The 23,823-nt window shown below is 37.3% G+C and overlaps 2 protein-coding genes across 2 annotated transcripts; one reads left to right on the forward strand and one right to left on the reverse strand.

Annotated features, from left to right (window-relative positions):
• The first annotated feature begins 765 nt into the window (after positions 1 to 765).
• prkar1ab (protein kinase, cAMP-dependent, regulatory, type I, alpha (tissue specific extinguisher 1) b) lies at positions 766 to 11,558 on the forward strand. The gene is made up of 11 exons (XM_026915918.3): positions 766 to 891; positions 3,588 to 3,774; positions 5,874 to 6,041; positions 6,167 to 6,258; positions 6,355 to 6,416; positions 6,515 to 6,561; positions 6,836 to 6,994; positions 7,090 to 7,150; positions 8,013 to 8,134; positions 8,226 to 8,307; positions 8,728 to 11,558. Exons 2-11 carry the CDS (start codon positions 3,610 to 3,612, stop codon positions 8,898 to 8,900), a joined length of 1,131 nt encoding a protein of 376 aa, XP_026771719.1. The 5' UTR covers positions 766 to 891; positions 3,588 to 3,609; the 3' UTR covers positions 8,901 to 11,558.
• fam20a (FAM20A golgi associated secretory pathway pseudokinase) lies at positions 10,502 to 22,679 on the reverse strand. Its single transcript, XM_026915586.3, has 11 exons — positions 21,778 to 22,679; positions 19,832 to 20,025; positions 18,963 to 19,013; positions 17,721 to 17,799; positions 17,543 to 17,635; positions 16,783 to 16,898; positions 16,315 to 16,495; positions 15,500 to 15,609; positions 15,178 to 15,259; positions 15,042 to 15,101; positions 10,502 to 13,288 (listed from the first exon to the last, which is right to left on the reverse strand). The coding sequence occupies exons 1-11, from the start codon at positions 22,122 to 22,124 to the stop codon at positions 13,021 to 13,023; spliced, it is 1,581 nt and encodes a 526-aa protein (XP_026771387.3). The 5' UTR covers positions 22,125 to 22,679; the 3' UTR covers positions 10,502 to 13,020.
• Between the last annotated feature and the right edge of the window lie 1,144 nt (positions 22,680 to 23,823).

The raw sequence follows: 23,823 nt of genomic DNA on the forward strand, positions 1-23,823 counted from the left end.
CAGCACACTAGGCTGCGATCAAAAGAAATTCTGAAAGAGACGAAAGAGAAATTTATGGAAATATTTCTGTCTGGGAAGAGTTATAAATCCATTTCTAAGGTCATGGGACTCCAGTGAACCACAGTTAGAGCCATTATCTCAAAATGGAGAAGATTTGGAACAGTGGTGGATCTTCCCATAAGCGGCCGGCCTACCAAAATTCCTCCAAGAGCACACTGACGACTCATCCAGGAAGTCACAAAGAACTCAGGCGAACATCCAAAGAGCTGCAGGCCTCGCTGTGAAACACTGATCTCTAGTTATCAGAGTCATTGGGTTGCAGTTGTTGCTCCTAAAGTGGCGCAACCAGTTATTAAGTTTAAGGGTACCAATTACTTTTTCACCATTTTTTTAAAACCCCTTTTTCTTTGATAAATTAAAAGATCATTTAAAAACTGTGTTTGTTTTTGTTTCCTCATGTTCTCCTTGTCTCATAATACATTTTTTATGAGGATCTGAAACTTTTCATGTGACCGTTCATATATAAATATATAGTCTATATAATGTTAAATATGACCATAAATGTCATTATTTTATTTATTATTTATCTTTTATATGAAATCTATACTGCACAAACTAAGAATTTCATTGGATCCAATTTCATTGGATGAAAAATCTACCAAAATTAAGAACATATTTGTTTATCAATATATAGGATAAAAATGAGAAGATATTTATAAAAAAAAAAAAAAAGGTGCAACGTTCACTTTAAGGTTGCCAATGGTTACGGCTTCCGTGTCAAAGAGGCGAATTGACGTCAATGGCAGTTTTGGATTGGTTTTGGCCGCTTCCGGTGGAGCAGAGAAACCGTTCGACAGTTGAAGAGAAAATAATAACAAGCTAAAATCCCAGGTAAGAGGAATTTAGTTGGAGTTGAGAGGATTGCTAAGGTTGGATGTTGTCTTTGAGTTGTTACGTTTTTAGCGTAGCACAATGTGACAGTAAACTGGGGTTTAAGGAGCCTCTGCTCTTGTAGCTGAATGGCTAACTGCTAAGCGGCTAAGCTGCTCGCTGCTTCCCAAATCGCTGCTCACTTCTCAGGCAAATGCACTAAGGCAGAGTGTGAAATCACAATATTATTAATAATAATCTGTGCAACCTGCGCAGTGGACTTCTGTCCAATCCGGAGCCGTTTGGGATTCGGCCAGTGTTTTTGTTTATGACACAAATAAGAAGATGGCGTCGCTTGCGTGGGCCTAATGCTGTATTTAAATCCTGCTGTTTTATTAGATGCTGTTTTATTAAATGCTGTTTTATTAAATGCTGTATTGTAGATTTTCTGCTTCCTCCAAGAACAGAGTGTTGAAGCTCATGCAGCATGTTCAGGTTTCTTTCTGTGATGTGTTCAATGTGAAACTGTGATGCATTCCTAAAAAAAAAAACAGGATGACTTGATCAGTCATGCTTGTGTATTATTTATTTCTAGCTTGAACCTAGTAATTAAATTTCACCTTTTGTATAAATAAAACAACACATTCTTGTTGATCATGACTGTAATGCTAATATTAATATAATCATTTGAATATAATAAGGTGATTTAGCCTTGTAATCAGACTGTAATGAGTAATTGTGGATAAATATATACCTGCTGGCTTTGTGTACTGTAAATAAGATCATATTTACGTTACATAATTACATGATCTACTATGAAAAAAGTCATAGAGTAAGCTCTTTCAGTGATAGAACAAGGTTCTATCCATCCAGCCATACCATAACATAACAGTACTGTAATGATCTCTTGTTGGCATCTTGAATTTCTGACCTACCAGGTTTGCATCGGGGTGTGATGGTATAGCGTGATCAGGAAATCTCCGATACTTTTACAGTTTACATTATGCTTAATGCGTTACGTCTGCGGACACCTGATCTTCACACCCAAGTGTGTTCCTTCCTTAAACTGTTGCCACAAAGTTGGAAGCACACAACTGTATAGGACGTCTTTGCATTTCAATTTCCCTTTCCTGGAACTAAAGGGAACAAAATATGATCCAGCTTAACAAAGCGAGCTCCATGAAGACATGGTGTGTGAAGGTTGGTGTAGAAGAACTCGAGTGTCCTGCACAGAGCCCTGACCTCAACCCCACTGAACACCTTTGGGATGAACTGGAACACCGACTGAACCCCAGACCTCCTCACCAACATCAGCGCCTGACCTCACTAATGCTCTTGTAGCTGAATAAACACAAATCCCCACAGCCACGCTCCAACATCTAACGGAAAGCTTCCCAGAAGAGTGGAGGTTATTATAAATAATTTGGAATGGGATGTTCAAAGAGCACATATGGGTGTGATGGTCAGGTGTCCACAAACTTTTGGCCATGTAGTGTATTTTCATTCCATTTTTTTCCCCGTTTATAGTGTTCTCAACTATAATGGCATGGCGTAGTTTAGCAGGACTCAGTTTTGTTTCTATACCTCTATAGGATGTTCAGGTTTTCCCGCACTGCAGCAGAAAAAATGATTGTTAAATGGTAGAACGTTGAACACGCTCTGTTCCTGTATAGATGGTCTTTGATTCGCTTTTTGAGAAGCTGTGTCTAATTCTGTGATAGCTATCACACTACTAGGGCTGCAACTACTGGGTATATTAATATTAATATATAATTTAGTGTAAATTAATCTGTGGAAAGTTTTCTTCAAATATTGTGTGACCATTAAAAAGAAACATTTAATTTTTTTGAAAATGAAAGAAAATAGTAGAACCAGTTACATCAAATCTTTAGGACATTTAATCCAAATTAAGAGTTTGAAATGTTTGTAACTTGATGTTTTAGAAATAGGTTTAGAAAGATTATCACAAATCCTTCAAGCCTTTTCCCAAATCATGCTAAAATGTACAAACAAATGAACACATTGAACCTTGTAAAATTTGCTGCTCTGTACAGCTTGCTAGGTAGCATGCTGTCATTTCTGTGTTCTCAGTAATATATGCAGCTGGAGCGTGAGAGGAAGCCTGGAGCAGTACAAAACTTTTCAGATTCAATAATACCTCTAAAACAAATAACAGCTGAACATTAATTAATATTTAAGGAAGTCTCGAATTTGCGATGTTTTCGTGCAGCCTAGTCGACCAGGTTCAGTAAGGTGGATGTAGCCAGCTGAGTGTGACCAGTAGACAAAACCGTCTGGATGTTAAAAGGAAAATATTTCACTGGCAGCACACTGTGTTAGAAAGTAAAACACAGTCTGGCGACGAGGCGATACCATATTACGTCCATAAAAATTACAGATGTTTCATTCAAGTGGTGAAAGTATCTTGTTTACAAAATATTTACTGCAACGCTAAACACTCCCACAGGTTACTTTACAGTGATACATGGTCTGTAAGATGTACGCGACCGTCGGTGAGCTCTTTATTAGCTGAAGCAGGCATTACGTATGTAACTCTATCTCAGTGTAAGCTGACATTTTGTAAGGCTTTTACATGCTTTATTTTCACAGCATTAACATTTTAAAATCTCTTTTCACTTTAGTATGTTCTTGCTGTATTTTCTTTCATTTGCACTACCCAGTGTTAACTGGCCTCCTTTTTGCCTCTGTATCGGAAGGTCTGAAGCGAGACAGGTCAGCATGGCATCAAGCAGTGAAGAGGAGAGGAGCCTTCGCGAGTGCGAGCTCTATGTGCAGAAGCACAACATCCAGCAGCTGCTGAAAGACTGCATCGTGCAGCTGTGCACGGCGCGGCCTGAGAGACCCATGGCTTTCCTCCGAGAGTACTTTGAGAGACTTGAAAAGGTCTGTCTGCTGGCATTTTTTTTCTTTTACATTTACAGCATTTGGCAAATGCCCAGACAAAAAAACATGCAGACAGAACGTTCACACAGGCAAGCACAGACTGGAACATACTCGCCCTGAAATACAGATTTCTAAAATCGACTAGTCGATGATGTGAAGCGATTGACTAGACAAGTGATCGGTTTTAAGGAAGTGTCGCTTCATTTTTTTTTTTTCTTTTTTTCTTCTAAAAAATTTAACCGATTTATATGTAGGTCAAACATTGCAACCTTTCATGCAGATTCAACAGATTCACAGTGAACATTTTGTTATAGCAAATAATACAATTCAGTTAAATAAAGTTATATATGCTCATACATAACAGGCCTATAAAATCTTATAGATGCTTATAAATTTAATCTTAAGAATGAACGTGCAAACAACCCTCAATCGGTTTTAAGTTTATTGCCAGTGATGGAGTTTCTGTCAAAAGCAGTGTTCAAACTTTTTTAATGGGCATGCTGTTTAAAACTCTAGTTAACTGATTAGCTACAATTTAATCTATAAAACTGCCTTTAATCACTGTTTCCATGCTCCATTGACTCAGAAGAGAACAGTGGCTTTATTTTATTGACCTGAACATTCTGTTTTATTTATTTTTTTAATTTTTTATACTCACCATATACAAGATAATTGAAGGAACAATGCTTCCACTCCAGTTTCTTCCCAACATTTATTCACACATTGCTACTGGACAATTGTGTGCTTGTTTTCTAGCCTTTATCATGTGGACTGTTATGCTGCATTCGTGGTAATTTGCAGGTTTAATTATAATGTCATTTTCCACTACAGGATGTTTGACGTGTGAAGTGGGGGGAATAAAAAAACATGGACGCCTCTATGAAAGCATGTCTATTGTCTGCTCTGTCAGAGCACGTAAAGCTCATAGGAAGCTACTTTAACGGCACTTTTACAGTTACAGGCCTGAGTGGCTATTGGTCCTGTTCTACTGTAGTGCGCTTCAAATGTTCATGCAACAGTTTAGCAGTCAACAGCGAGTAGCATTAGCAACAAGCTAGCCGGCTAACTTTAGTGATAACACTAACGTTGATTACCTTTTCAAAACAGGGATTAGTATGGCCAGTGTTATAGATTTACACTGTGTCTGTATGTTAATTGATTTAAAGCCAAGACTACTATAAGCTAATTTAAAAGTAGAAAAGGGATGCTTTAGACTGTCGACAGTGTGCACGGCCGTGTTGGTTTGACGTCATTCCGTAAACAGGGAAGGAACTGGTTGTTGAAAAGACTTCTCAAGCTGATGAGTTGAAATTGCAAGCTGAGGGGTGTTTTCTGTGACAGGGAATTACAGGTTGCGACTTCATCTCGAACGCAGCATTACTCCTGCTTGTTTTAGAAATAAAACATTCTAATACCTTGATTACATTTTACTATCCCTGGCAACTAATTTATTGCTTCAAAAAAAAAAAAAAACGAGTGAATAAAAGGGCATGCAAAAAAAAAAAGAAAAAAGCTAGTAACGCTACAATGAGTGAATTAACCTTCTACCAGCGTAGCCCTACGTTCCAATCTCCTCATCTCATAAATGCAAATGTTCCATTAAATCTGAAACACGATATTCAATATTGTTGCTACAGGATGCTAGTGCTAACATTTGCTAGCCACCTTGTTTCATAAAACAGTTAATTTATAATAAACACTGCACAGGCTAACCTACTAGTGCTGCTGTTATGCAGTTCTTTATGTTGTTACATAGAAAAACAAAGACTGTTTTTCTTGGCCAAATCTCGTAAATGGTAATAAAATAATTTCAAACGAGTATTTTGTGTCTAACGTTTTATGGCATTCCATGGTATTCCAAACTGGACAATCATGGAATGAATGTCATGTTTTGACAACAGCTACATCATCATCATCATCATCATCAGTCACCATTTTGAATATCTACTGGTTTCACCTCCTACAGCCTCAGAAACTTTGCTTGTACAGCAAGGCTTTTGTCCAAAACGTCCTGTTTCTGTATATTAAATAATATTTCTGTATACAAATGTATAGTCATTACTGATCGTTTGGTGGTTCTTACTACATGATCTTTGCAGGAGGAGGCTAAGCAGTTGATTAACCAACAGAAGGCAAGCTCACGTTCAGACTCGCGTGAGGATGAGGTTTCTCCTCCCATGAACCCGGTGGTAAAGGGTCGTAGGAGAAGAGGGGCCATCAGTGCTGAGGTCTACACTGAGGAGGATGCTGCCTCTTATGTCAGAAAGGTCAGCAGCCCGAATGATCATTACTAGTGTCCTGGAGTGTCTATAATCATCAAAAGCATCCTTAAAAACAAGTGACGAGACATCTTATTTTCCAATTTTTCACTGCTGAATTTCTGCTTTTAAAGGTTATTCCTAAAGACTACAAAACTATGGCAGCCCTTGCCAAAGCTATTGAAAAGAATGTGCTTTTCTCACACTTGGATGACAATGAAAGAAGGTAGGAATTAATTTATTTTTTATTAGAATTTTTGGAAGCAATATTTAGAATTTCAGGTCGTAACCCATTAACTGTTTCTCTTTTTTCCTCACACAGTGATATTTTTGATGCCATGTTCCCAGTCACTTACATTGCTGGAGAGACTGTTATTCAGCAGGGTTTGACATTTACAGTATTAAATCAAATTTAAAAAAAAAAGTATTCAGTTGTTTTTGTGTTTGACCCTGAATGCAATTTTTAAATCTCACTTCTGTAGGTGATGAAGGTGACAACTTCTACGTAATCGACCAGGGCGAAATGGACGTAAGCATCTCTTCGGGTCATGTGACCTAAATATTATTGAATGTTGTAGTGTGCATATGCAGTTGGAAAATAATTAACAATGGCCCACAAAGTAGTGTTACAGTTGCCACCCCATAATAACGTTGATTATATTCCAATAACAGCATGTGCCATATTGTATCTAATAAACTGTGATATAAGGTTAGACATGGCTGTTGTGCTATAAACGTTTAATTTGGGTTGATGCCTAGTATGTAGTAAATGTTCTTTTGGTATGGTTTGTGGATTGGAACAGGTTTATGTGAACAATGAGTGGGCAACCAGCATTGGCGAAGGTGGCAGTTTCGGTGAGTTGGCACTGATCTATGGTACTCCACGCGCGGCCACTGTCCGAGCTAAGACCAATGTCAAACTGTGGGGCATCGACAGAGACAGCTACAGGAGAATACTGATGGTAATGAAGTACATGCAGGCTGTAACTGATTAAGTGATTTTCAATTCAGTGCTCATTTTATAAATTGCAAATTAACACCCATGTGTATTTTGTAGGGAAGCACTCTGCGAAAGAGGAAGATGTATGAAGAGTTCCTTAGTAAAGTATCCATTCTCGGTAAGTGTTGCCTAGCTTTTGACAGGGAGGAAACATTGCTAATAGCAGAGAGCTTTGTTTGGTTTAAAACTGCATTTATGTTTATGAAATACATTTGTATATGTGTTTCATATCATCACTGTTTGTTCGTTAATGCCCATCTTTCACTGTGGAGTGCCTTCTGATAAAATTTTACAATGCTTGTAGGTTCTGGTTTTACTGGTCAGAATGTAGAGCTTGTATCTTTAATTTGAGCTTGTTCCTTCCTTACCTTACCTTGCCCTGAGAACATCATCCCTACAGTAAAACATGGTGGTGGTAGCATGTCGAGTGTTACCCTTGGTCTCTTCATTGCTTATGCATAAAACAGATAGGATTATGCCAGTTAAATGTACTGACTTTATAATTTTGTCATAATGTATTGCTAGTCTCATTTTTACAGAGGTCCAGAAGCCAAAAGTCAGTCCAGGGTTTTTAAAATTTAAAGATAGCGGTGGGTTCTGGCCAGCTGCACTCTTTTTAAAAAAAAAAAAAAAAAAAAAACATGCTGCATGTGTAAATGTTATGCATTTGCCAATATTTGCTTATGTGGATATTTTGGATGTTTAAAAATATTGTAAACACTCCTGCATTGTTTTTTGAGAGGATAAATACAAATTATTTTGTGCCCCTGTGATAAAGTATGTCCCATTTTAAAAAAAAAAAAAAGCCATATTTGAAGGCATCATTATATGGATGCTTCTCAGAAAAGGATTCCATACTTCTGCTGAGCATTGAGAATTACTTTTTGGTTAAAATGCTGCCTGATGAGACCGATTACGTAGTTATCGCCATCTGAATCTTAACTGCAGCTTTAACACGTTCGATTGCTGTTGGTTCTCAGAGTCACTGGATAAATGGGAGCGCCTGACGGTGGCTGACGCTCTGGAGCCGGTGCAATTTGAGGATAGCCAGAAGATTGTAGTACAGGGAGAACCAGGGGATGAGTTCTTCATCATACTGGAGGTGCCTGGATGTTTCCTTTCCTAATCTTGCAGTGATTTCCACTACCTCTGTTTGCATGTTACATCTCTAAAGCTTGTATATGTTTTGCCAGGGATGTGCAGCTGTACTGCAGAGACGATCTGAGAATGAGGAGTTTGTAGAAGTGGGTCGCTTGGGACCTTCAGACTACTTCGGTGAGTACTTTTTAAATCCTTTGCAAGATAAATTATAATACCTCTTTGGAGGTATTATGTTTCTCTGTAATTATAGCTTGAGTTCTTGATAGTAAGGCTCAGCTGTTTAAAAGTATTATGGTTTCTCAGAAATTACAGTTCATCGTCATTTATTAAATTACAGTTTTGCCAAAGCTCCATACTAGCGATGACAGTTATCAGAGCCAGACGTTTATCAACTCTGGGAATCTGTAATTATCTCCTGATGGCAGTTTAAGCAATATCTCGTCCAGAGATATACTATACACAGTGGACCATATTTAATTTTTGTCTTTTTTACATTTTAATTTTAACCAAATTTATTGTGTTCTAGCCAAAATGATCATCTGTTTGATACTAACTGTAATCATGTGCTCACTCACTTCCCTGTTTGTATTCTAGGTGAGATTGCATTGTTAATGAATCGACCACGTGCCGCCACTGTAGTGGCCCGGGGCCCTCTGAAGTGCGTCAAGCTGGACCGGCCACGTTTTGAACGAGTGCTGGGTCCCTGCTCAGACATCCTTAAACGCAACATCCAGCAGTACAACAGCTTTGTGTCACTGTCTGTCTGAACACATACTTGTACTCTTCAATAGCAGGGTTCCACTCATGCAGGTGGCTTTTATTTCCTTTTTACTCTTCTTTTATTGCTCACCAATGTAAGCATATTTCATCTGCACTCGAACATTGCACTTGCTAAAAACAGCAAAATGGCATCTGTTCTATCTCAGCATTGACATACCAGTGAGCAGACAATCAAAACTTACTATGAATTCACAGCCTTTACTGGGCATCATTTTTACATTTAACTATTTAAAACAAATGGAGGGGTGAGATTATATTTTTAAAAAGTCTATTCAAAAGACACGTTTTCGTTTTAGCTTGCTTTACTTTAGTTGAATTAGTTTTCTAAGAATAGTTTTGTAAGATACTAACTGAATTAGAAGGTATATGAAAATCGTGAGAACTTTCCCTATCACAGTTATACACAGAAACTGTAAGCATGCTTTATAAAGCTGTAATGTGTCTTGCCCCCACCGAAGTAACTGTTTCTTGAATATACACACATCAATAAGATGTCCTTTGAATGTAGCATCCCCTGACGTGAAGGAATTATAAATATATATGTATACACTCATCATCCACTTTAATAGGAACACCTATACACCTTCTAATTTATGTAGTTACAGTTCATGTGGCAGCAGCACAATGCATAAAATCATGCAGATACAGGTAAAGAGCATCAGATAATGTTCAAATCAAACAGCAGAATGGGGGAAAAGTGTGATCTCTGTGATTTTAACCATGGCACATGGTTGTTTGTGCCAGATGGGCTGGTTTGAGCATTTCAGAGACTGCTGATTTTCTGGGGTTTTCACACACAACAGTCTCTAGTGTTTACACAGAATGGTGCAAAAAACATCCTGTGAGCAGAGGGTCTGCAGCGTGAAATACCTTGCTGATGAGAGAGCTTGAAGGAGAATGACCAGACTGGTCTGAGCTGACAGGAAGTCTATAGTAACTCAAATAAGCTCTCTTTACATTCGTGGTGAGCAGAAAAGCATCTCAGAATGCATAACATAACAAACCTTGAGAAGACCGGACAGTTGACCAAAAAGACCAGCTGATCTTTTGGGTAAGGCTGTGCCCATGATAGCTTCAGATTTCTGCTGGCTGACAGGAGTGGAACCTGATGTGGTCTTCTGCTGTTGTAGCTCCTCCACCTCATGGTTCAATGTTTGGTTCATGCTAAGATGCTTTTCTGCTCACCGTGTTTGTAAAGTGTGATTATATGAGTTACTATATCCTTCCTGGCAGCTCGAACCAATCTGGCCATTTTCTGCTGATCTCTCTTATCAACAAGGTGTTTCCACACACAGAACTGCTGCTCACTCAATGTAAACTCTACAGACTGTTGTGTGTAAAAAGCCCAGGAGATCAGCAGTTTCCAAAATCACACTTTTACCACATTCTGATGTTTGATGTGAACATTAACTGAAGCTCCTGATCTGTATCAAGGGGTACAGGGGTGTGTGTGTGTGTGTGTGTGTGTGTGTGTGTATACACACACACTCTCACTGTACACTTTAATAGGAACACCTGCACACCCATTACAGAATTTCTAACCATTATTTCATTGATCTTGTGTTCATCTTGCTAGGAATGATCTCTCTTTCACTTGCACCAAGGCTTTATTTGAATGGAAGTGATAGTTTCACCGGGGTTCAAAGCCAGTGCCAAAATGCAAGTCACAACAAGAAGTCTTATTCAAATTATTACAGTCCTAATACCAGCCAAGAATATTTCCAGTTATCACATTAGCAATTAAGCAAAATAGCAAGATTTAACAGACTGTAAATCTCCAGTATTAGCAATGCCAGTTTCAGTAAGTTGTTCCATACTGTCGTTTTTAATTTCAATAAGTTTACTTTAGGAGCTTTGTGCCATATTAATTAATGTATGCGTGCTTTTTCTGAACTTCATGCAACAACACATTGTTTTGTGCAAAATATGTTTTTGTGGTTTTGTGTTTGTAATGTAGAATAAATAGCACAATTTCAATGCATAAAGGCTGTAAAAATATATGATGGTGAGTCAAATGAAAACCTTAAAATTGCGACAAATTAGAATTAAAGCAAATTTGTTTCTAAAAGAATCCAGGCACTCATTACACACTGGAACACTTGTATTGAACTAAATGTAGGTTATATAGAAAAATGAAAAAACACCTATTTGCAATAACCAAAAAAAATAAATAAATTTAAAGAAGTTAATGTTTTCATTTGACTTGCCCTTTTATTTACAGGATACCTGTTTTTAAAGTGTATAAGCCATAGAGAATGCCCAGTGCCCTCTCTCATCATTGTTACACTTTATTCCTTCACATTATATATTTATTAAATAGTATTTTATGCCCTAAGGTACCCAGAGTTTCTCACTCACAGTCTATATGATCATCTATCTTTCTATGTATAAAAACATATATTAATCTAGCTTTGCTTGGCTTTTGTTACTAAAGACTCTATACTCTTGCTAGCCCAAACCTTGAGCTGGTTTCTTGACACTTGCAGTCATTAGAACTGCAGGTACCATAAACAGTGGACCATATGTTCTTTTTCTTTTTTAAATTTGATTTCAGTTTTGCGTTGATTTCCAGTGTGTCATCAACAAAATGATTTTTTGGTATAGCTTGTCGTAATGGCAGTTTAAGCAATAAAAAGTTGCCGAGATGTTTGTATTCATTTTTTCTACTGAATGCTTAATCATGAAGTGTTTAATCCTGTGTAGGGCAAATGGATGTATCATTAAAATGAAGTCATAATGTATGCCAACCACAAGGGGGCAGTTTTTGGTTTTGGTTCAGTTATTAGCTTAATGTTTGTTAAATCTGGAAAAATAGTGGCTTGTTTCGTATCCATGATTGACACTGGTTTATAGTGCTGAAACTGGCTAAGTTTTAAAGTGGAAAGTAAACTTGGATAAACCTGGCCCCCACTGAAACTGCACTGGCTTGCCCTGAACTGCTTTGTGGAATAAAGGAAAGCTTGCTAATAAGTAGAAATTCCATGTAAGCATTCCAAAAGCACAAGAAAATCTTGGCTAACCACATTTTCTGTATCTTACAATGAAGCAGTATAGTTTTTCTTAAGCAGGAAATATAATGGGTAGAATGCTCAGTAATTTCAACTGGGACTTCATTAAAACTAGAGATTAAGAACTGATTCAACTTTTTTCGCTTAATTTTCACTAATCGTTTCATGTCTCAAACATTTGCTTGCTTTTTTAAAATCCGTTTTACAGATTTGAAAAAAGAGGCATTTTTAGTTGTCACTAGAAACAAGCAGACCAGCTCTAATGACAGACATGCTGCAGCTTGTTCCAAAAACTACTTTCTACCTTCTACCTTTGACATTTGTGTTGCAATAAACTGCATACCACAAGTTGGAACAAAGTTTTGGCAAAGGAAGAGTTGCCTGTAAATAGTTCAGATGATTTTTTTCTGGCAGGTTTGAGATTCCACTTGAAAGCCTACAAACTGTGAAACGAAGAGACAGCCAAGGATTATATGCTTGCTCGCCGTCTGGACCGAAAGCCACAAATCCAAATGTTTTAGACATTTTAATGGCATATACTTTTCTCTGAAGAAATCAACCTCTTCACTGCTCTCTGCCCTGTCTGTCCCTATCTCCCTAATGAGTATTTGTTTAAAATGTTGCAGAAAAAAGCAGATAATCAGGGGAATGTTTGAAAGTTCCACACAAACATGTGTTTGCCTGAAAAGTACACCGCAAATCCCACAGCCGCTTCTCAGGAACATGACGTCGTCTGTCAGTTTTACGATTCTGAAAACAACTTCCCCCACAGTGAAGTATCCATCGTGCAACAATTTGGTACAATATGTGCACATCTACAAATAGTGCTTGTTCACTTACACATTTTTTAATCCATAGGCAATTGTTAGGAAATGAAATAGAAAAGGTCCTTCTATTCCAGGCCAGAATCATGAGGTACATCCATGAGTCAGTGTTCCAGTGTTTTTCTATCAATCCTTGGCTTGAACGCTCTGTTCTTTATCACACGTCTGCATCCATTTGCCCTGGATTCCCTGTTTACAACTACTGGAGGCCTCCACAAAGTCTATGACCACTTTCTTTACATTTTTCCTTTGTTTTTTTCTCTTGTCGGCATCTGTCACCTGCTTTTTTTGTGGTTTCTCTCTGTAGCTGCACCGGAGGTCTCCATGAAGTCGGTGACCACCACCTTGGCTTCCCCAAACTTCTTCACACATCTACTCACAGACCTGACCACACGCTCCAGTCTCCGATCCAGAGCCTGCAGATGGGGCTCAGTCAAAATGGGTCTGAGTGGATCTCGAGACAAAGACTCTCTCATCACATCACTGAGTAGATACTCTGGTTGCAACAACAGCTGCAGCCTCAGCAACGTAGAGCGCTTGATCCTGAGGAGGAATAGGTACCACAAGAATAATCAGACCATAACCTAAAGCAGTTAATAACATGACGGCTATTATGCTCATTCACTGAAATGTTTTCATGTGTTGCTAGCCTTCATTAATTTTAGTTCTGTACGAACAACATTTTTGTTCAGGTCAAAACATTGGACACAAAAAATGGTACAAACCTAAAATTATGTTTTATTGTGTATGACGTTTGTCTATTGTTTATGAAAAATTCTTTAACAACATAATTTATCTTGGTTGGTGAAATGTGATAAACATGAAATCAGTGAAAAAAAGACCATTTGAAAACATGAAACAAGAAGATGATTATAGTCACTGTCATATTGTTACTCACACCTCCGTACCTGGCATAAAGAAGCTCCTCAAATATGCTTTTGTGCCCATTAACATAACTATTTAGATTGCTAGTAACTGAGAAAATAAGGGAATAAGGGATTAATAACCCCATTTACTGAGATAATCTTCATTATGCAGGGTACAGAATGAGTGATTTTATTCCACATTTCTTATACAAATTCTTGCACAATCCTTGCACACTTCAATGGCTGTCAAACTATCATGTGATAGTCTAACAGTTGCAAGATAGACATTATATTTGACAAAGCCATATTTTAACTTGCTCATGTGTGTGGTGCCCTGGGAAAACCCAGACGTTCCTTGACTGAAGTATGTTTCTCTTTTGCATGTATCTCAAGCACATGTTAAGTTCTGGCATGTTACATTCCGGTTACCCCCAAAGGTGAAAAAGAAGAAAATTGCATTTAAAGATTTCTTTCTGACTGCAGTGCAGGAGCATCACAGACATTTTGACAGCCAGTATCTGATTGCAAACTGAGTTGCTGTGTCTTATGTCCATTTTGCTGTGGCATGTACCTATCCAACCTAGCTATCCAATCAAAGCTTGAAATTCACTGTGTCAGGAAATCACACTTAGCTAGAAAGGTTTTAGACCTCTTTAGGCAGACTTTTTTTATTGCTGTGTTTGTTAAACTGACACAGTACCCATGATCTTAGAAGGAAGATAGCCTTGGCAAGATTGAAAAAATAAAGAAAAATATTTCCATAATGGTCCACACTGAAAATCTGGGATCTTTTTTTTCCACTTAACATTGTAAATAAATAGAAAGTTTTTAACATTTTGAGCTATTTAAAACAAAGAAAGTAAATATATCTTGAATATTTACTATTCAGGATTCTGCACTGTTTCCAAGTCCCTATTTAAATGCAAGCAAATTTGTGATATTTACCACGTTAACTGCTTTGAAGAAAAGGTCAGATTTTCCTCATGCCTAATCTCTTCTATTGTTCAGATGACACTCTGATGGATTTCATCTAAAATGGATCATAAGGTTTTACATAAACTTGTGGAGTCCATGCTAGCTCAAGTGCACACTGTCATTAAAGCAAAAATGTCTCAAAGATTCTGCTTTTCACTCAAGTTGTTGTCAAAATATTCGTAATGAAAATTGTTGTATTCAATTAGAAAAGAATGCATTTTCTGCAATACAAGCATTTTCACTCTCAGACTTTTGGACCCCATTGTATATTTATGTTTAAAGTTGAAGAGGTTTAAAGTTGAAGTGTCAAAAAATATTTTGGCCAAAACCCAATTATTTATCTTTTTTGAAAGAATTCAGCCATAGAGACCTCCAATGGGTTTTTCTTCACTCCCTTTTTTCCAGTAACTTATTTATGAAGGTGAACCGTATATACTGTAACGGGAACTACGTACATGCAGCACTGCGTCAGTGGTGCCAGAATTGACATTTCGTCATAGGAGTGCCTTCCAAACCTGTGACACACATGCAAATATGAGTGATTGGATTAAAAAAAATGTACCTATAAATTTACTCTGAATAAAAGCATACCCTCTTGCATTGTCAAGGTGAAGCAGAAAACCTTCGTCACCAAACTTGGTAAAAATTTCATAGTGGTGCCGGTCCATATTTCCTAAAATAAAAAAGAAATATAGAAAATATGTCCTACACATGCTGCACAGACTGTTATTCGCACACTATTCCTTTAAAAAGTTGGACAACCCAACATACTGTATATTGTTGTGAATGGCTTGTAGTAGTAATAGCTGATGATAAGACATTAGGTACAGAGCAGTCGACTACTAGTTGTGGTTAGTCATGCATGTAAATCTTGAGTAGCACTGAAAAAGTTACAGGTGTTGTGTTCACATACCTGTAAGGAAGTCAAATATGGCCATGTCAATGATATTCAGTAGTCTATTTCCAGAGCTGTAGGGGTATAGTCTTTTGATGGTGTCACAGTATGATGGATTTACTTCCCATCTAACATAATAAAAGAGAGTTGTCAAAATCTGTGGCAACAGTTTGGGGAAGACACACATATGATTGTGATGGTCAGATGTTCACAAACAAATTTAGAATCTCCTCTCCCCAAATTGATCATTTGCCAATTCCCACCAACCAACCGGGGAGGGTAAATGCTAACGTGTTTCATCTGAGATGTGATGCCAGGCATTGCATCTTTTTGAACTTCTGCTTATGCAACATCACAGCGCAGCGTAACACACTCAAAAGAAAATGCTATCTGCCCTCATCTGCATACAGGGGCTCACAGATGCCCAAGAGTGGCTAGTGTCATACTGATTGACAGGAGAAAGAGAGTATGCCATCCTTCACACCCAGAGAGCAGGACCAATTTTGCTGTCTTCACCTTTGGCCACCAATAGCTGTGACATTGGTAGGATTTGAACTTTCAATCTACTGACAATAAGGCAAACTCTTATATTTTACCACTCGGAATTTACTCTTTTTACCACGTTTTTATTTCCTCCACTGATTCTTATGTTAGCAGTTCTTGAATCATTCCCAAAGTCTTCAACTTAATTACTTAGGGTTCAACTCATCGAAACCATAAACTATTAGGCCACATATCACTCTCAAATATGTCACACCCCAATTTACATCCACTGATTCCTGCGTTAGCAGTCCTTGAATTATTTTTTTATTAATTGTAAGGATTAAGCGTACTCCTCTTTTCCAGTAAAGGTATAAGAGCGGATCCAGGGGCTGGGGATGGAAATGCGGGGTGCTACACTCAGTCCAGGCAGATAGGCCGACATGGATCCTTCCAGAAGGTCTGGATGTCCACACACCGCATATTCCGTCTTACACACGTACAGACACTTGGCAAAGAAGCATGTGTTGTTAGCTGACAAGGAAAGAAAGAAGCTAATTGTAAATTAAGCTAAAAGAGAATATACATTTGTAAAGTGTTTATTATGGAACAGTTATAGCTACAACTTTAGAGTAAAATTAAGATTCTTTTCAACAATATGGTTGCTGTCTTATTGGGTTGTCTTAATAGATTACTGAGATGTTTCACAGATTAGGTATCTTTGGCTACAAGAGAAATATTGTGTTATTGCCCTTCATCATTGTAACTGGACAGTGTAGCAAATGCTAATTTAACATTTCTGTGTGAATGCAAGCGCTTGCCTGGCGAGGTGAAGAAGACACTACGGAGCTCCTCGTTGTATGTGGTGTACAATACCTCGCCAGTGACATTAATGAGTCTCCCAACCACAGGCGGAACTCTCCGGAAATCAAGGACTCTGAGCAAGACAGATTACACAACACTATTTCAGTGGATGAAAAAAGACAAATAATATTTTAGCTGCATTTTTTAAAAGCAATCTAATGTGTAATGTAACATGTATGCTTCATCTTCATATTTTCCCTTCACTCTGAAACTCTGGTGCAATAGATTTGTCAAAAATTGGCTTTAGATCTGTGAATTCTTTGCCTAAACATGCTTAAGGTATTCTGCAAATTTTGTTTTTAAAGCTCGGACATGTGAGAAAATTTACTTATTTACATGCAGCTTTAAGAAACACTCCCTCCCTCTTTGGTAATTTTAAGTGTGTGTGGGTGATATGGCAATTATGTAGCTTTAGTATTTAAGACTGACACACCTTTAGGAGGATCTGAGGTATAGATTACACAGTGAGACAGATAAACATTCATTATAGTTGAGACTCTTTTCAATAAACACTTATTTTAGAGTCTTATGGACTTTGCCAGCAAGTGCAAAGCTGTAATTACATTGTGTAAATTAGTCTTTTTTTTATTATTAAGTTTGGAGAGGATAGATTAGTACAGTTGCATTTATGTATAGAGTCAACTGTTATGCTTGATTGTTAATTTGAAATATCTTTCAAAGCAACAACAGAAAACAAGTTGAAAATGAATATCAAACCTGTCCAGGTGGAAGGAGGCAATTTCTGCATTGTGTCTCTGGAAGTCAACAAAATAAAAGAAGTCTTCAGGTGTCTCTTCATGTCGTTCCTGTCTGAAAACCAATCATTTACATTTTCTTACATTATAAAATCACACATCAAGGATACATTATTTGATCTTTTTACTTTTAGGCTTACCTCATAGGTTTGAACATAGCTTTCCCAAAGTCTTGCAACTTCAGTGCAAGTTTCAGGTGATGGCCACTTGGCTTAACTACTGTTGGGATAAGTAAAGGAGATCATTATTTTTTGTCACACATTTATTAATATTAAGGTCGCTTGTTGTTATCCAATATAAGGTATTTTTGTTCTTTGCAAAGTGTCCTATCTAAACACATTCACATAGCGAGTCACATATATCTTATTTTTTCTTTCTGCATGTAGCTGTCTGCATTGGCATAATGCATAACAGAAGAAATTTTAGAGGTTTAAATTTCTCTTTATGGACTGGGAGTGATAGTTTAATTACATAGGGCTGGGTTTTATTTAAAGTGGTGGTTGGTATGCCCTGGTCTTTGCTTTTGTCTGAGGTTGTAGCATTGGCTCCAAATGAAACTTTACTGTGTTTTTAACCTCCTTTTAGCCTATCATATCATATCATATCATATCATATATTATCATATCATATCAAATCAACAGTTTACAACCACTGCCATGCTTCAAACCAAGAAACTCAGGAACTGAAGAAAATCAGGAGTTCAAATTCAAGTGCAACAACAAATTTAGAATCCCAAGAAAATAGTATAAAGGCAAAGAATGCCCGACATTTTTAGTTGTTATTAGTCATGTTAGCTCATTTGGGTAAAGGATTCCTTCATGTTTGGAGGGACATACCTTGGAGAGATTAAAAAAAAAAAAAAAAAGGATGGAAAAAAATAGACATTTAAATTTTATCCCGCTGTGTGTATGTGTGATTTTGATTTGGAAGAATGTGTTTGTGAAACTACACTCTCTAAGATTCCAGAGCTGAATAAATCCTTTCTCGAGAGCAATTGGTTTTCACAGATGGCAATTGTTTATAGCTTTTAGGTTACTGCACCCCAGCCAGTAGCTGCTATAAAAGGGCACAGTGCCATAATCTCATTCTTTCGAAACCCAGCAGCTATTTGCTCTACACCACCACCTTTAAAGGATTTTTTTCTTTTTCTTTTTTTTGCCTCTGGGTTGCCTCTGAGTTATAGCTTCGTATTTTTAGGCTTCATATTTTTAGAATTTCTTTTTGTGAGATGAGCTGCTTGTCGGTTATAACATTAGAGATTCTTAAGGCAAAATCGAGAAGACAATACTGACAGTAAGATTAGGTTAGCTAATTTTTGCTGCCAAATATTATTGAAGTCTCCCTGTCAGGTTAGAGCTGAAGAGAAAGAGATAAAGACTTACCTTGTGAGCAGTCACATGCTCCCTTTAAGGCTTTTTCATCTTGAGTGTAATCTATAATATTTGAAGACATCAATCAGACTGTTGCTTTTCAGGTAGCCAATACCTAATTCTCATCATTTTTGTACTTCTGTCATTGTCTGCTTAAGCCTCAGATCAAACTGAACAAAAACTCATGGGTACATTTAAACATTGAGCCAAACACAAATTTGCTTTTTTTTTTTTCATTTTAAGTCTTAAAAATTTCAGATATCATACAGAAATTAAGTGCACTGGAGTCTTGTCTGAAATAGGTTTTCAGAAACCCATTGTGTTATTTTAAGGACATTCAGGTACAACATATCTATAATTTATTTAATTTTTGCTCATGGTCCTACATTATTTCACGGTAATTAGTAATTATATTGCCACTACCATTCAGAATTTCAGAATTGCCACAAAAGTTTGGAATCAAAGTTAATATGAACTGATTGTAATATGATTCCAGTACTACGGTACTTAGGTTTCACATCATTTGTAGAAAGCTGTAAAACATTATGTACATAAATATGTCAATATAAAAATTACTCTTCTTTTTTTTGGATGGCAGTAATCAAATCGAGGACAAATCATATGGACAAATTGCTATATGTATTTAAAAAGAAATATATACTAAACAAAAGCACTAAAATACCTTTTGGTGTCTGGTTTATGTTATATCTACATATTTATATATGCATTCTACTAGATTGTACAAGATTAGTGAATAGAATAATGACTTGTCATGACATACGACAGGTGAACATTTGAATGATAGCATACACAAGCGTTTTCGTAACATGTCCATTATGGACTACCAATCGTCAATATTCTAGCAATGGACAAATAACCACCTGCTCCAATGATAGTGGCACTCTGCATATCTTGCAGTAGCTCATCAATGCTTTGGTCATCTCTGGAGTACAGTGCATATCGGTTGATTCCCAAATGGAATTTCAGCCAGCTAGCATCAGGATCAAAGTTTACAGGTTGCTCAGGCAATGAGATGTTCGATGCTGCTGCGGCCTCAATGTAGAACTTCTGCTGTCTGTGGAGAAGATATTGTAGCTTTTATATGCTAACTTTTAAAACCGTCAATGTGTATACTTTTTGCAAAGTTTGTGTTGGTGTAAATCTCATAATAACCCCATATTTGAAAGATACAGGAAGTGTATTATTACTACAGGAATTGATTTTAACCCACAATTTTTCCAAGACAATATTGGAAATTGTCAGGAGAGTATTGGAGATTATCTGATGCAAATAATTTTTATTATAAGGTTTTATTAAGGATTTTTTAAGGATTGTTTTTAGGGACATTCTGGATGGTATGCTCATAAAAAGTAATTTTTTTCAGCTATTTGTTTTACACACATTTGGATGTCCATGGCCATGTTAATGTCTTGGTTCTTTGGTGATTTTCTACATGGAGTGTATATAATAAACAACCTGTTTTCTGGCAGACCTTGCACCATGGCCTCAAAGTATTGATCCATTTGGCTACAAATATTTGTTAACTGACCCAAAAATATGTCAACATGACATCTCTGAATACATTACCTCTTTTGCTACACACAAGCTGAGAGTCATAAGTGTGCATGCATCAAACCACCTTAAACAGTCATGATCATCAGTTATCAAGCGTTCTTTAACACCTTTACAAGCCAGGTATTTATTCACAATGAGTTAAAACTCTGTTCTTTTTCCAGATGAGACCTGGATATGGTTAGGTAATTGGCTTTAGCTACAATGTTGACTTTCTCACCACACAATGGGCACAACAATTTGCAAATAATTCTCTGATTGGCCATGAGCTCCCAACAGGGTGCTTCTTTGGTGCTTCGGGGAACTCTTGCAATCAGTAAAGCTGACCTCAATCCACAAATCACAGGCTATAGTTTGCACAAAACAATCTAAATTAGTCTTACATTGGTTGGCAAAACTAAACAACCAAAAACATGAGAAAACTTTTCATAGCTCCCATATTATGAACGGCCATAAAATATAATTTAAATGAATTTCCCATTGTGAGACTCTGTTGGATTTCCTTCACTTCTGAAATAAAATCTGCAAATAAGCTCCTATGGGCTTTTTTGATTTATAAACACATTTAAAATAACAACATATAAAAATTGCCATTTTAAGTGAAATATTTTGAGTATTAAATATTTCAATATGTAAATATTTCAATATTTAAACATATATTTTAATTGCATTTTAAAATATCCCACATAAATTTTGTAATATATCCACAGTATCCTGAAAGATGTTCCTTTATGTTAAGATGTAGCTGAATGTTATACACATTTTAGCATTTTTAAAAGGCATTATGCATTAAGTGTTAGCCTTTTGAGGATCACGTTCCAGGCACTATGGTGTGTTTATTTAGATTGCAGCCAGAGTTGTTGGTTTAGCAGTCACCTTACTTTGCTTTGTAAATTTCATCCCCCACCCCTACCGCCAATTATATTCTTTTACTCAGAGAACAGACAAAAGCATAACATCATTATACAAGTCAAATGAAGCATAAATAAATTAGATATTGTCTATTATATAATATGTGTATGGGTGCTGTGGCAGCTGCTGTCTGAATGAATCCAAGCAACATATGCTTATATTTGCAATATGCATTATGTCTCTATTAATACTCCTTATAAATAATATTTAATAATATATGGTCTTCATAGATTATCATAACATTGTAGGGCCAAAAACGATGCAGCATTTTTGGGGCCAAAAAAAGAAAAAAAAATCACATTTCACTTTGTTAACACTGGGTCAATACAAAATTTGCACTCACCTCTCCCAGCGGGTCAATTTCCTCCTGTAATATTCCATGAGCTCCTCTTCTTCCAGCAATCTCTCAACTGAAGTTAGTTCTGGAAGATGAATATTGTACAGTGGATGGCCAAAAAGCCTCTTCAGCTTGGATTCTTTTTGAGAGACAAGGTTAGAACTCAAGGTTTTTTTGTGAGGAACCTGTTCAGTATAGCCAACACTGCCATTAACCCCATTGCAGTTACAGCCACCCCTGGATAAGTCATACCAGGCTCTCAGCCTGGGAAGCAGAACAAAGTAGACATCAACTGTAAGAATGATGATGAAGGTGACAGCCAACAGGAACCGGTCCCTCTTCATTCTTGCCATTAGTGGGGGAAAAAGAGCTCAGAACAGGCTCACTTAATTGAGATGGTCACACTTGTTGAGAAGGTCTTGCAGTTCTCCAGCATGCTGGGTTATATGGATTTATAGGACTTCTAATTCTTCCAGTCTTTCAGATACATCTGTTGCTTTGTCCTTTAATGCGGCCCCTCCAGCGTACATACACAGAATTGTTCCCTCTGTGGTTTTGGGCTCAGGACGACGGAGATAGAGCCAACACGTGTGTGTGTGTTTGTGTGTGTGTCCCTCTGTTTAGTGGCTGACTGAGACCATGCCCTTCTGCTCTCTTCTGACTGGAGCACGGAAGCAGCATGCTACTCTTGCTTCTTGGCAAAGCTCCAGCTGCACCTTCCCATTTCCCACGTAGACGGAGTCTCTGGTCAAAGACACACATTCACGGACTGTGCGCAAATGACAGACACAGAGAAAGAGGAAGGATTCAAACATGCTTAAGAAGCAGCAGAAAAAAGCAGATGTGTGTGTTCCTCATGTTTTTACTTGTGAAATGACGAGGATAATGCTCCCTTTTCCCTCTGGTTTAAGCACTGGCTGGAGAGGAAGAGCTTAATGTGGCATTTAAACAGAACTCTGGAGAACTGGGTGGGAAATACAGAAAGCATTTCGCAGCCTGCATCTGTGCTGCTCCTTCCATGATATTTTTGAACATATTTTGTGTGTGTGTGTGTGTGTGTGTTTATGTGGGTAAGAGAGAAGGGTGCTGCAATGAAATTACTTCCTGAGGTCCTGTGTCATTTAAAAGAATAGTTTCTGTTTCTGAGAGAAAAACACCAAGGCACATAGGGCTAAAGACAGGAAAGACTAACTTAACTACTATATATTTAACCACTGAAAAATACAGTTTGTTTCAGTGTTTCTTGTCTCAGCTTTAACTTTAGGTTTTAAATAAAATAGCAATGTCTTCTTATTAAAAAAATGCATCATGGCCACTGTAGCTGTTTATGTTGTTGATGTTTCCAGATGTTAAGTGGAGAATTGTGTGTTTGGGTAACACCCTCTGTTACTACTATGGTGTGAACTCATTCCTGACAGATTGCCAAGGATTAAAAATGAGTCGGAGTAATATGGGGAGAGAGATTTCTGTGGGTGGAGTGTCTTGGGACACGTCTGAGAGATGGTTTCTACTCAGCACTTGATGTGTTTATGATTTTGGTCCACACACAAGATCATAATATTGCTGAGAAGTATATTTGACAGTTCTAAACTCACTCTCAGATTCACTCTCCAGTCTTTTTCTTTCTTTCTTCTTGTTTTAGGAAAGCAAGTTTCCAAGTTTTCAATTCAGTCCATGTTTATTTATATAATGCTTTTACCATTTTGGAAAATGTGGCTGTTATTCTGTGTGGAGCATTCTCCTGTCATAATTTGGGTCCACTTGTCTCATTTGTAGACTCACTACAAATTAATACAAGGTTATTCTGACTGATAACCTTTGTCCTGTGGTGAAACATTTCTATTCTGATGGGCGTGGTCTCTTCCAGCATGACAGTGTCCCCTTCTATGGGGCACAAGTGCTCACTGAATTGTTTGATGAGAATGAAAATAATGCAAATCATATGCAGTGGGCTTCACAGGCATTTTCAGATGCATTAATACCAAGGTACATTGAAGCTGTTTCCGTGGTGGTCCAAAACCACACTAGTGAGACACTTTATGTTGTTTTTTT

This window comes from Pangasianodon hypophthalmus, chromosome 12, assembly GCF_027358585.1.
Source record: "Pangasianodon hypophthalmus isolate fPanHyp1 chromosome 12, fPanHyp1.pri, whole genome shotgun sequence".
Classification (NCBI taxonomy): domain Eukaryota; kingdom Metazoa; phylum Chordata; class Actinopteri; order Siluriformes; family Pangasiidae; genus Pangasianodon; species Pangasianodon hypophthalmus.

Bases quoted from the DNA above. Each gene is read 5' to 3' on its own strand.
- prkar1ab (XM_026915918.3), top strand. From the start codon at position 3,610: ATGGCATCAAGCAGTGAAGAGGAGAGGAGCCTTCGCGAGTGCGAGCTC. The intron at 3,775-5,873 runs GTCTGTCTGCTG...TGATCTTTGCAG, and splicing joins ACTTTGAGAGACTTGAAAAG to GAGGAGGCTAAGCAGTTGAT. The intron at 8,308-8,727 runs GTGAGTACTTTT...TTTGTATTCTAG, and splicing joins GGGACCTTCAGACTACTTCG to GTGAGATTGCATTGTTAATG.
- fam20a (XM_026915586.3), bottom strand. From the start codon at position 22,124: ATGGCAAGAATGAAGAGGGACCGGTTCCTGTTGGCTGTCACCTTCATC. The intron at 16,899-17,542 runs GTTTGATATTCA...TGTCTTGCTCAG, and splicing joins GCCTCCTTCCACCTGGACAG to AGTCCTTGATTTCCGGAGAG. The intron at 15,102-15,177 runs GTATGCTTTTAT...TGTGTGTCACAG, and splicing joins CACCTTGACAATGCAAGAGG to GTTTGGAAGGCACTCCTATG.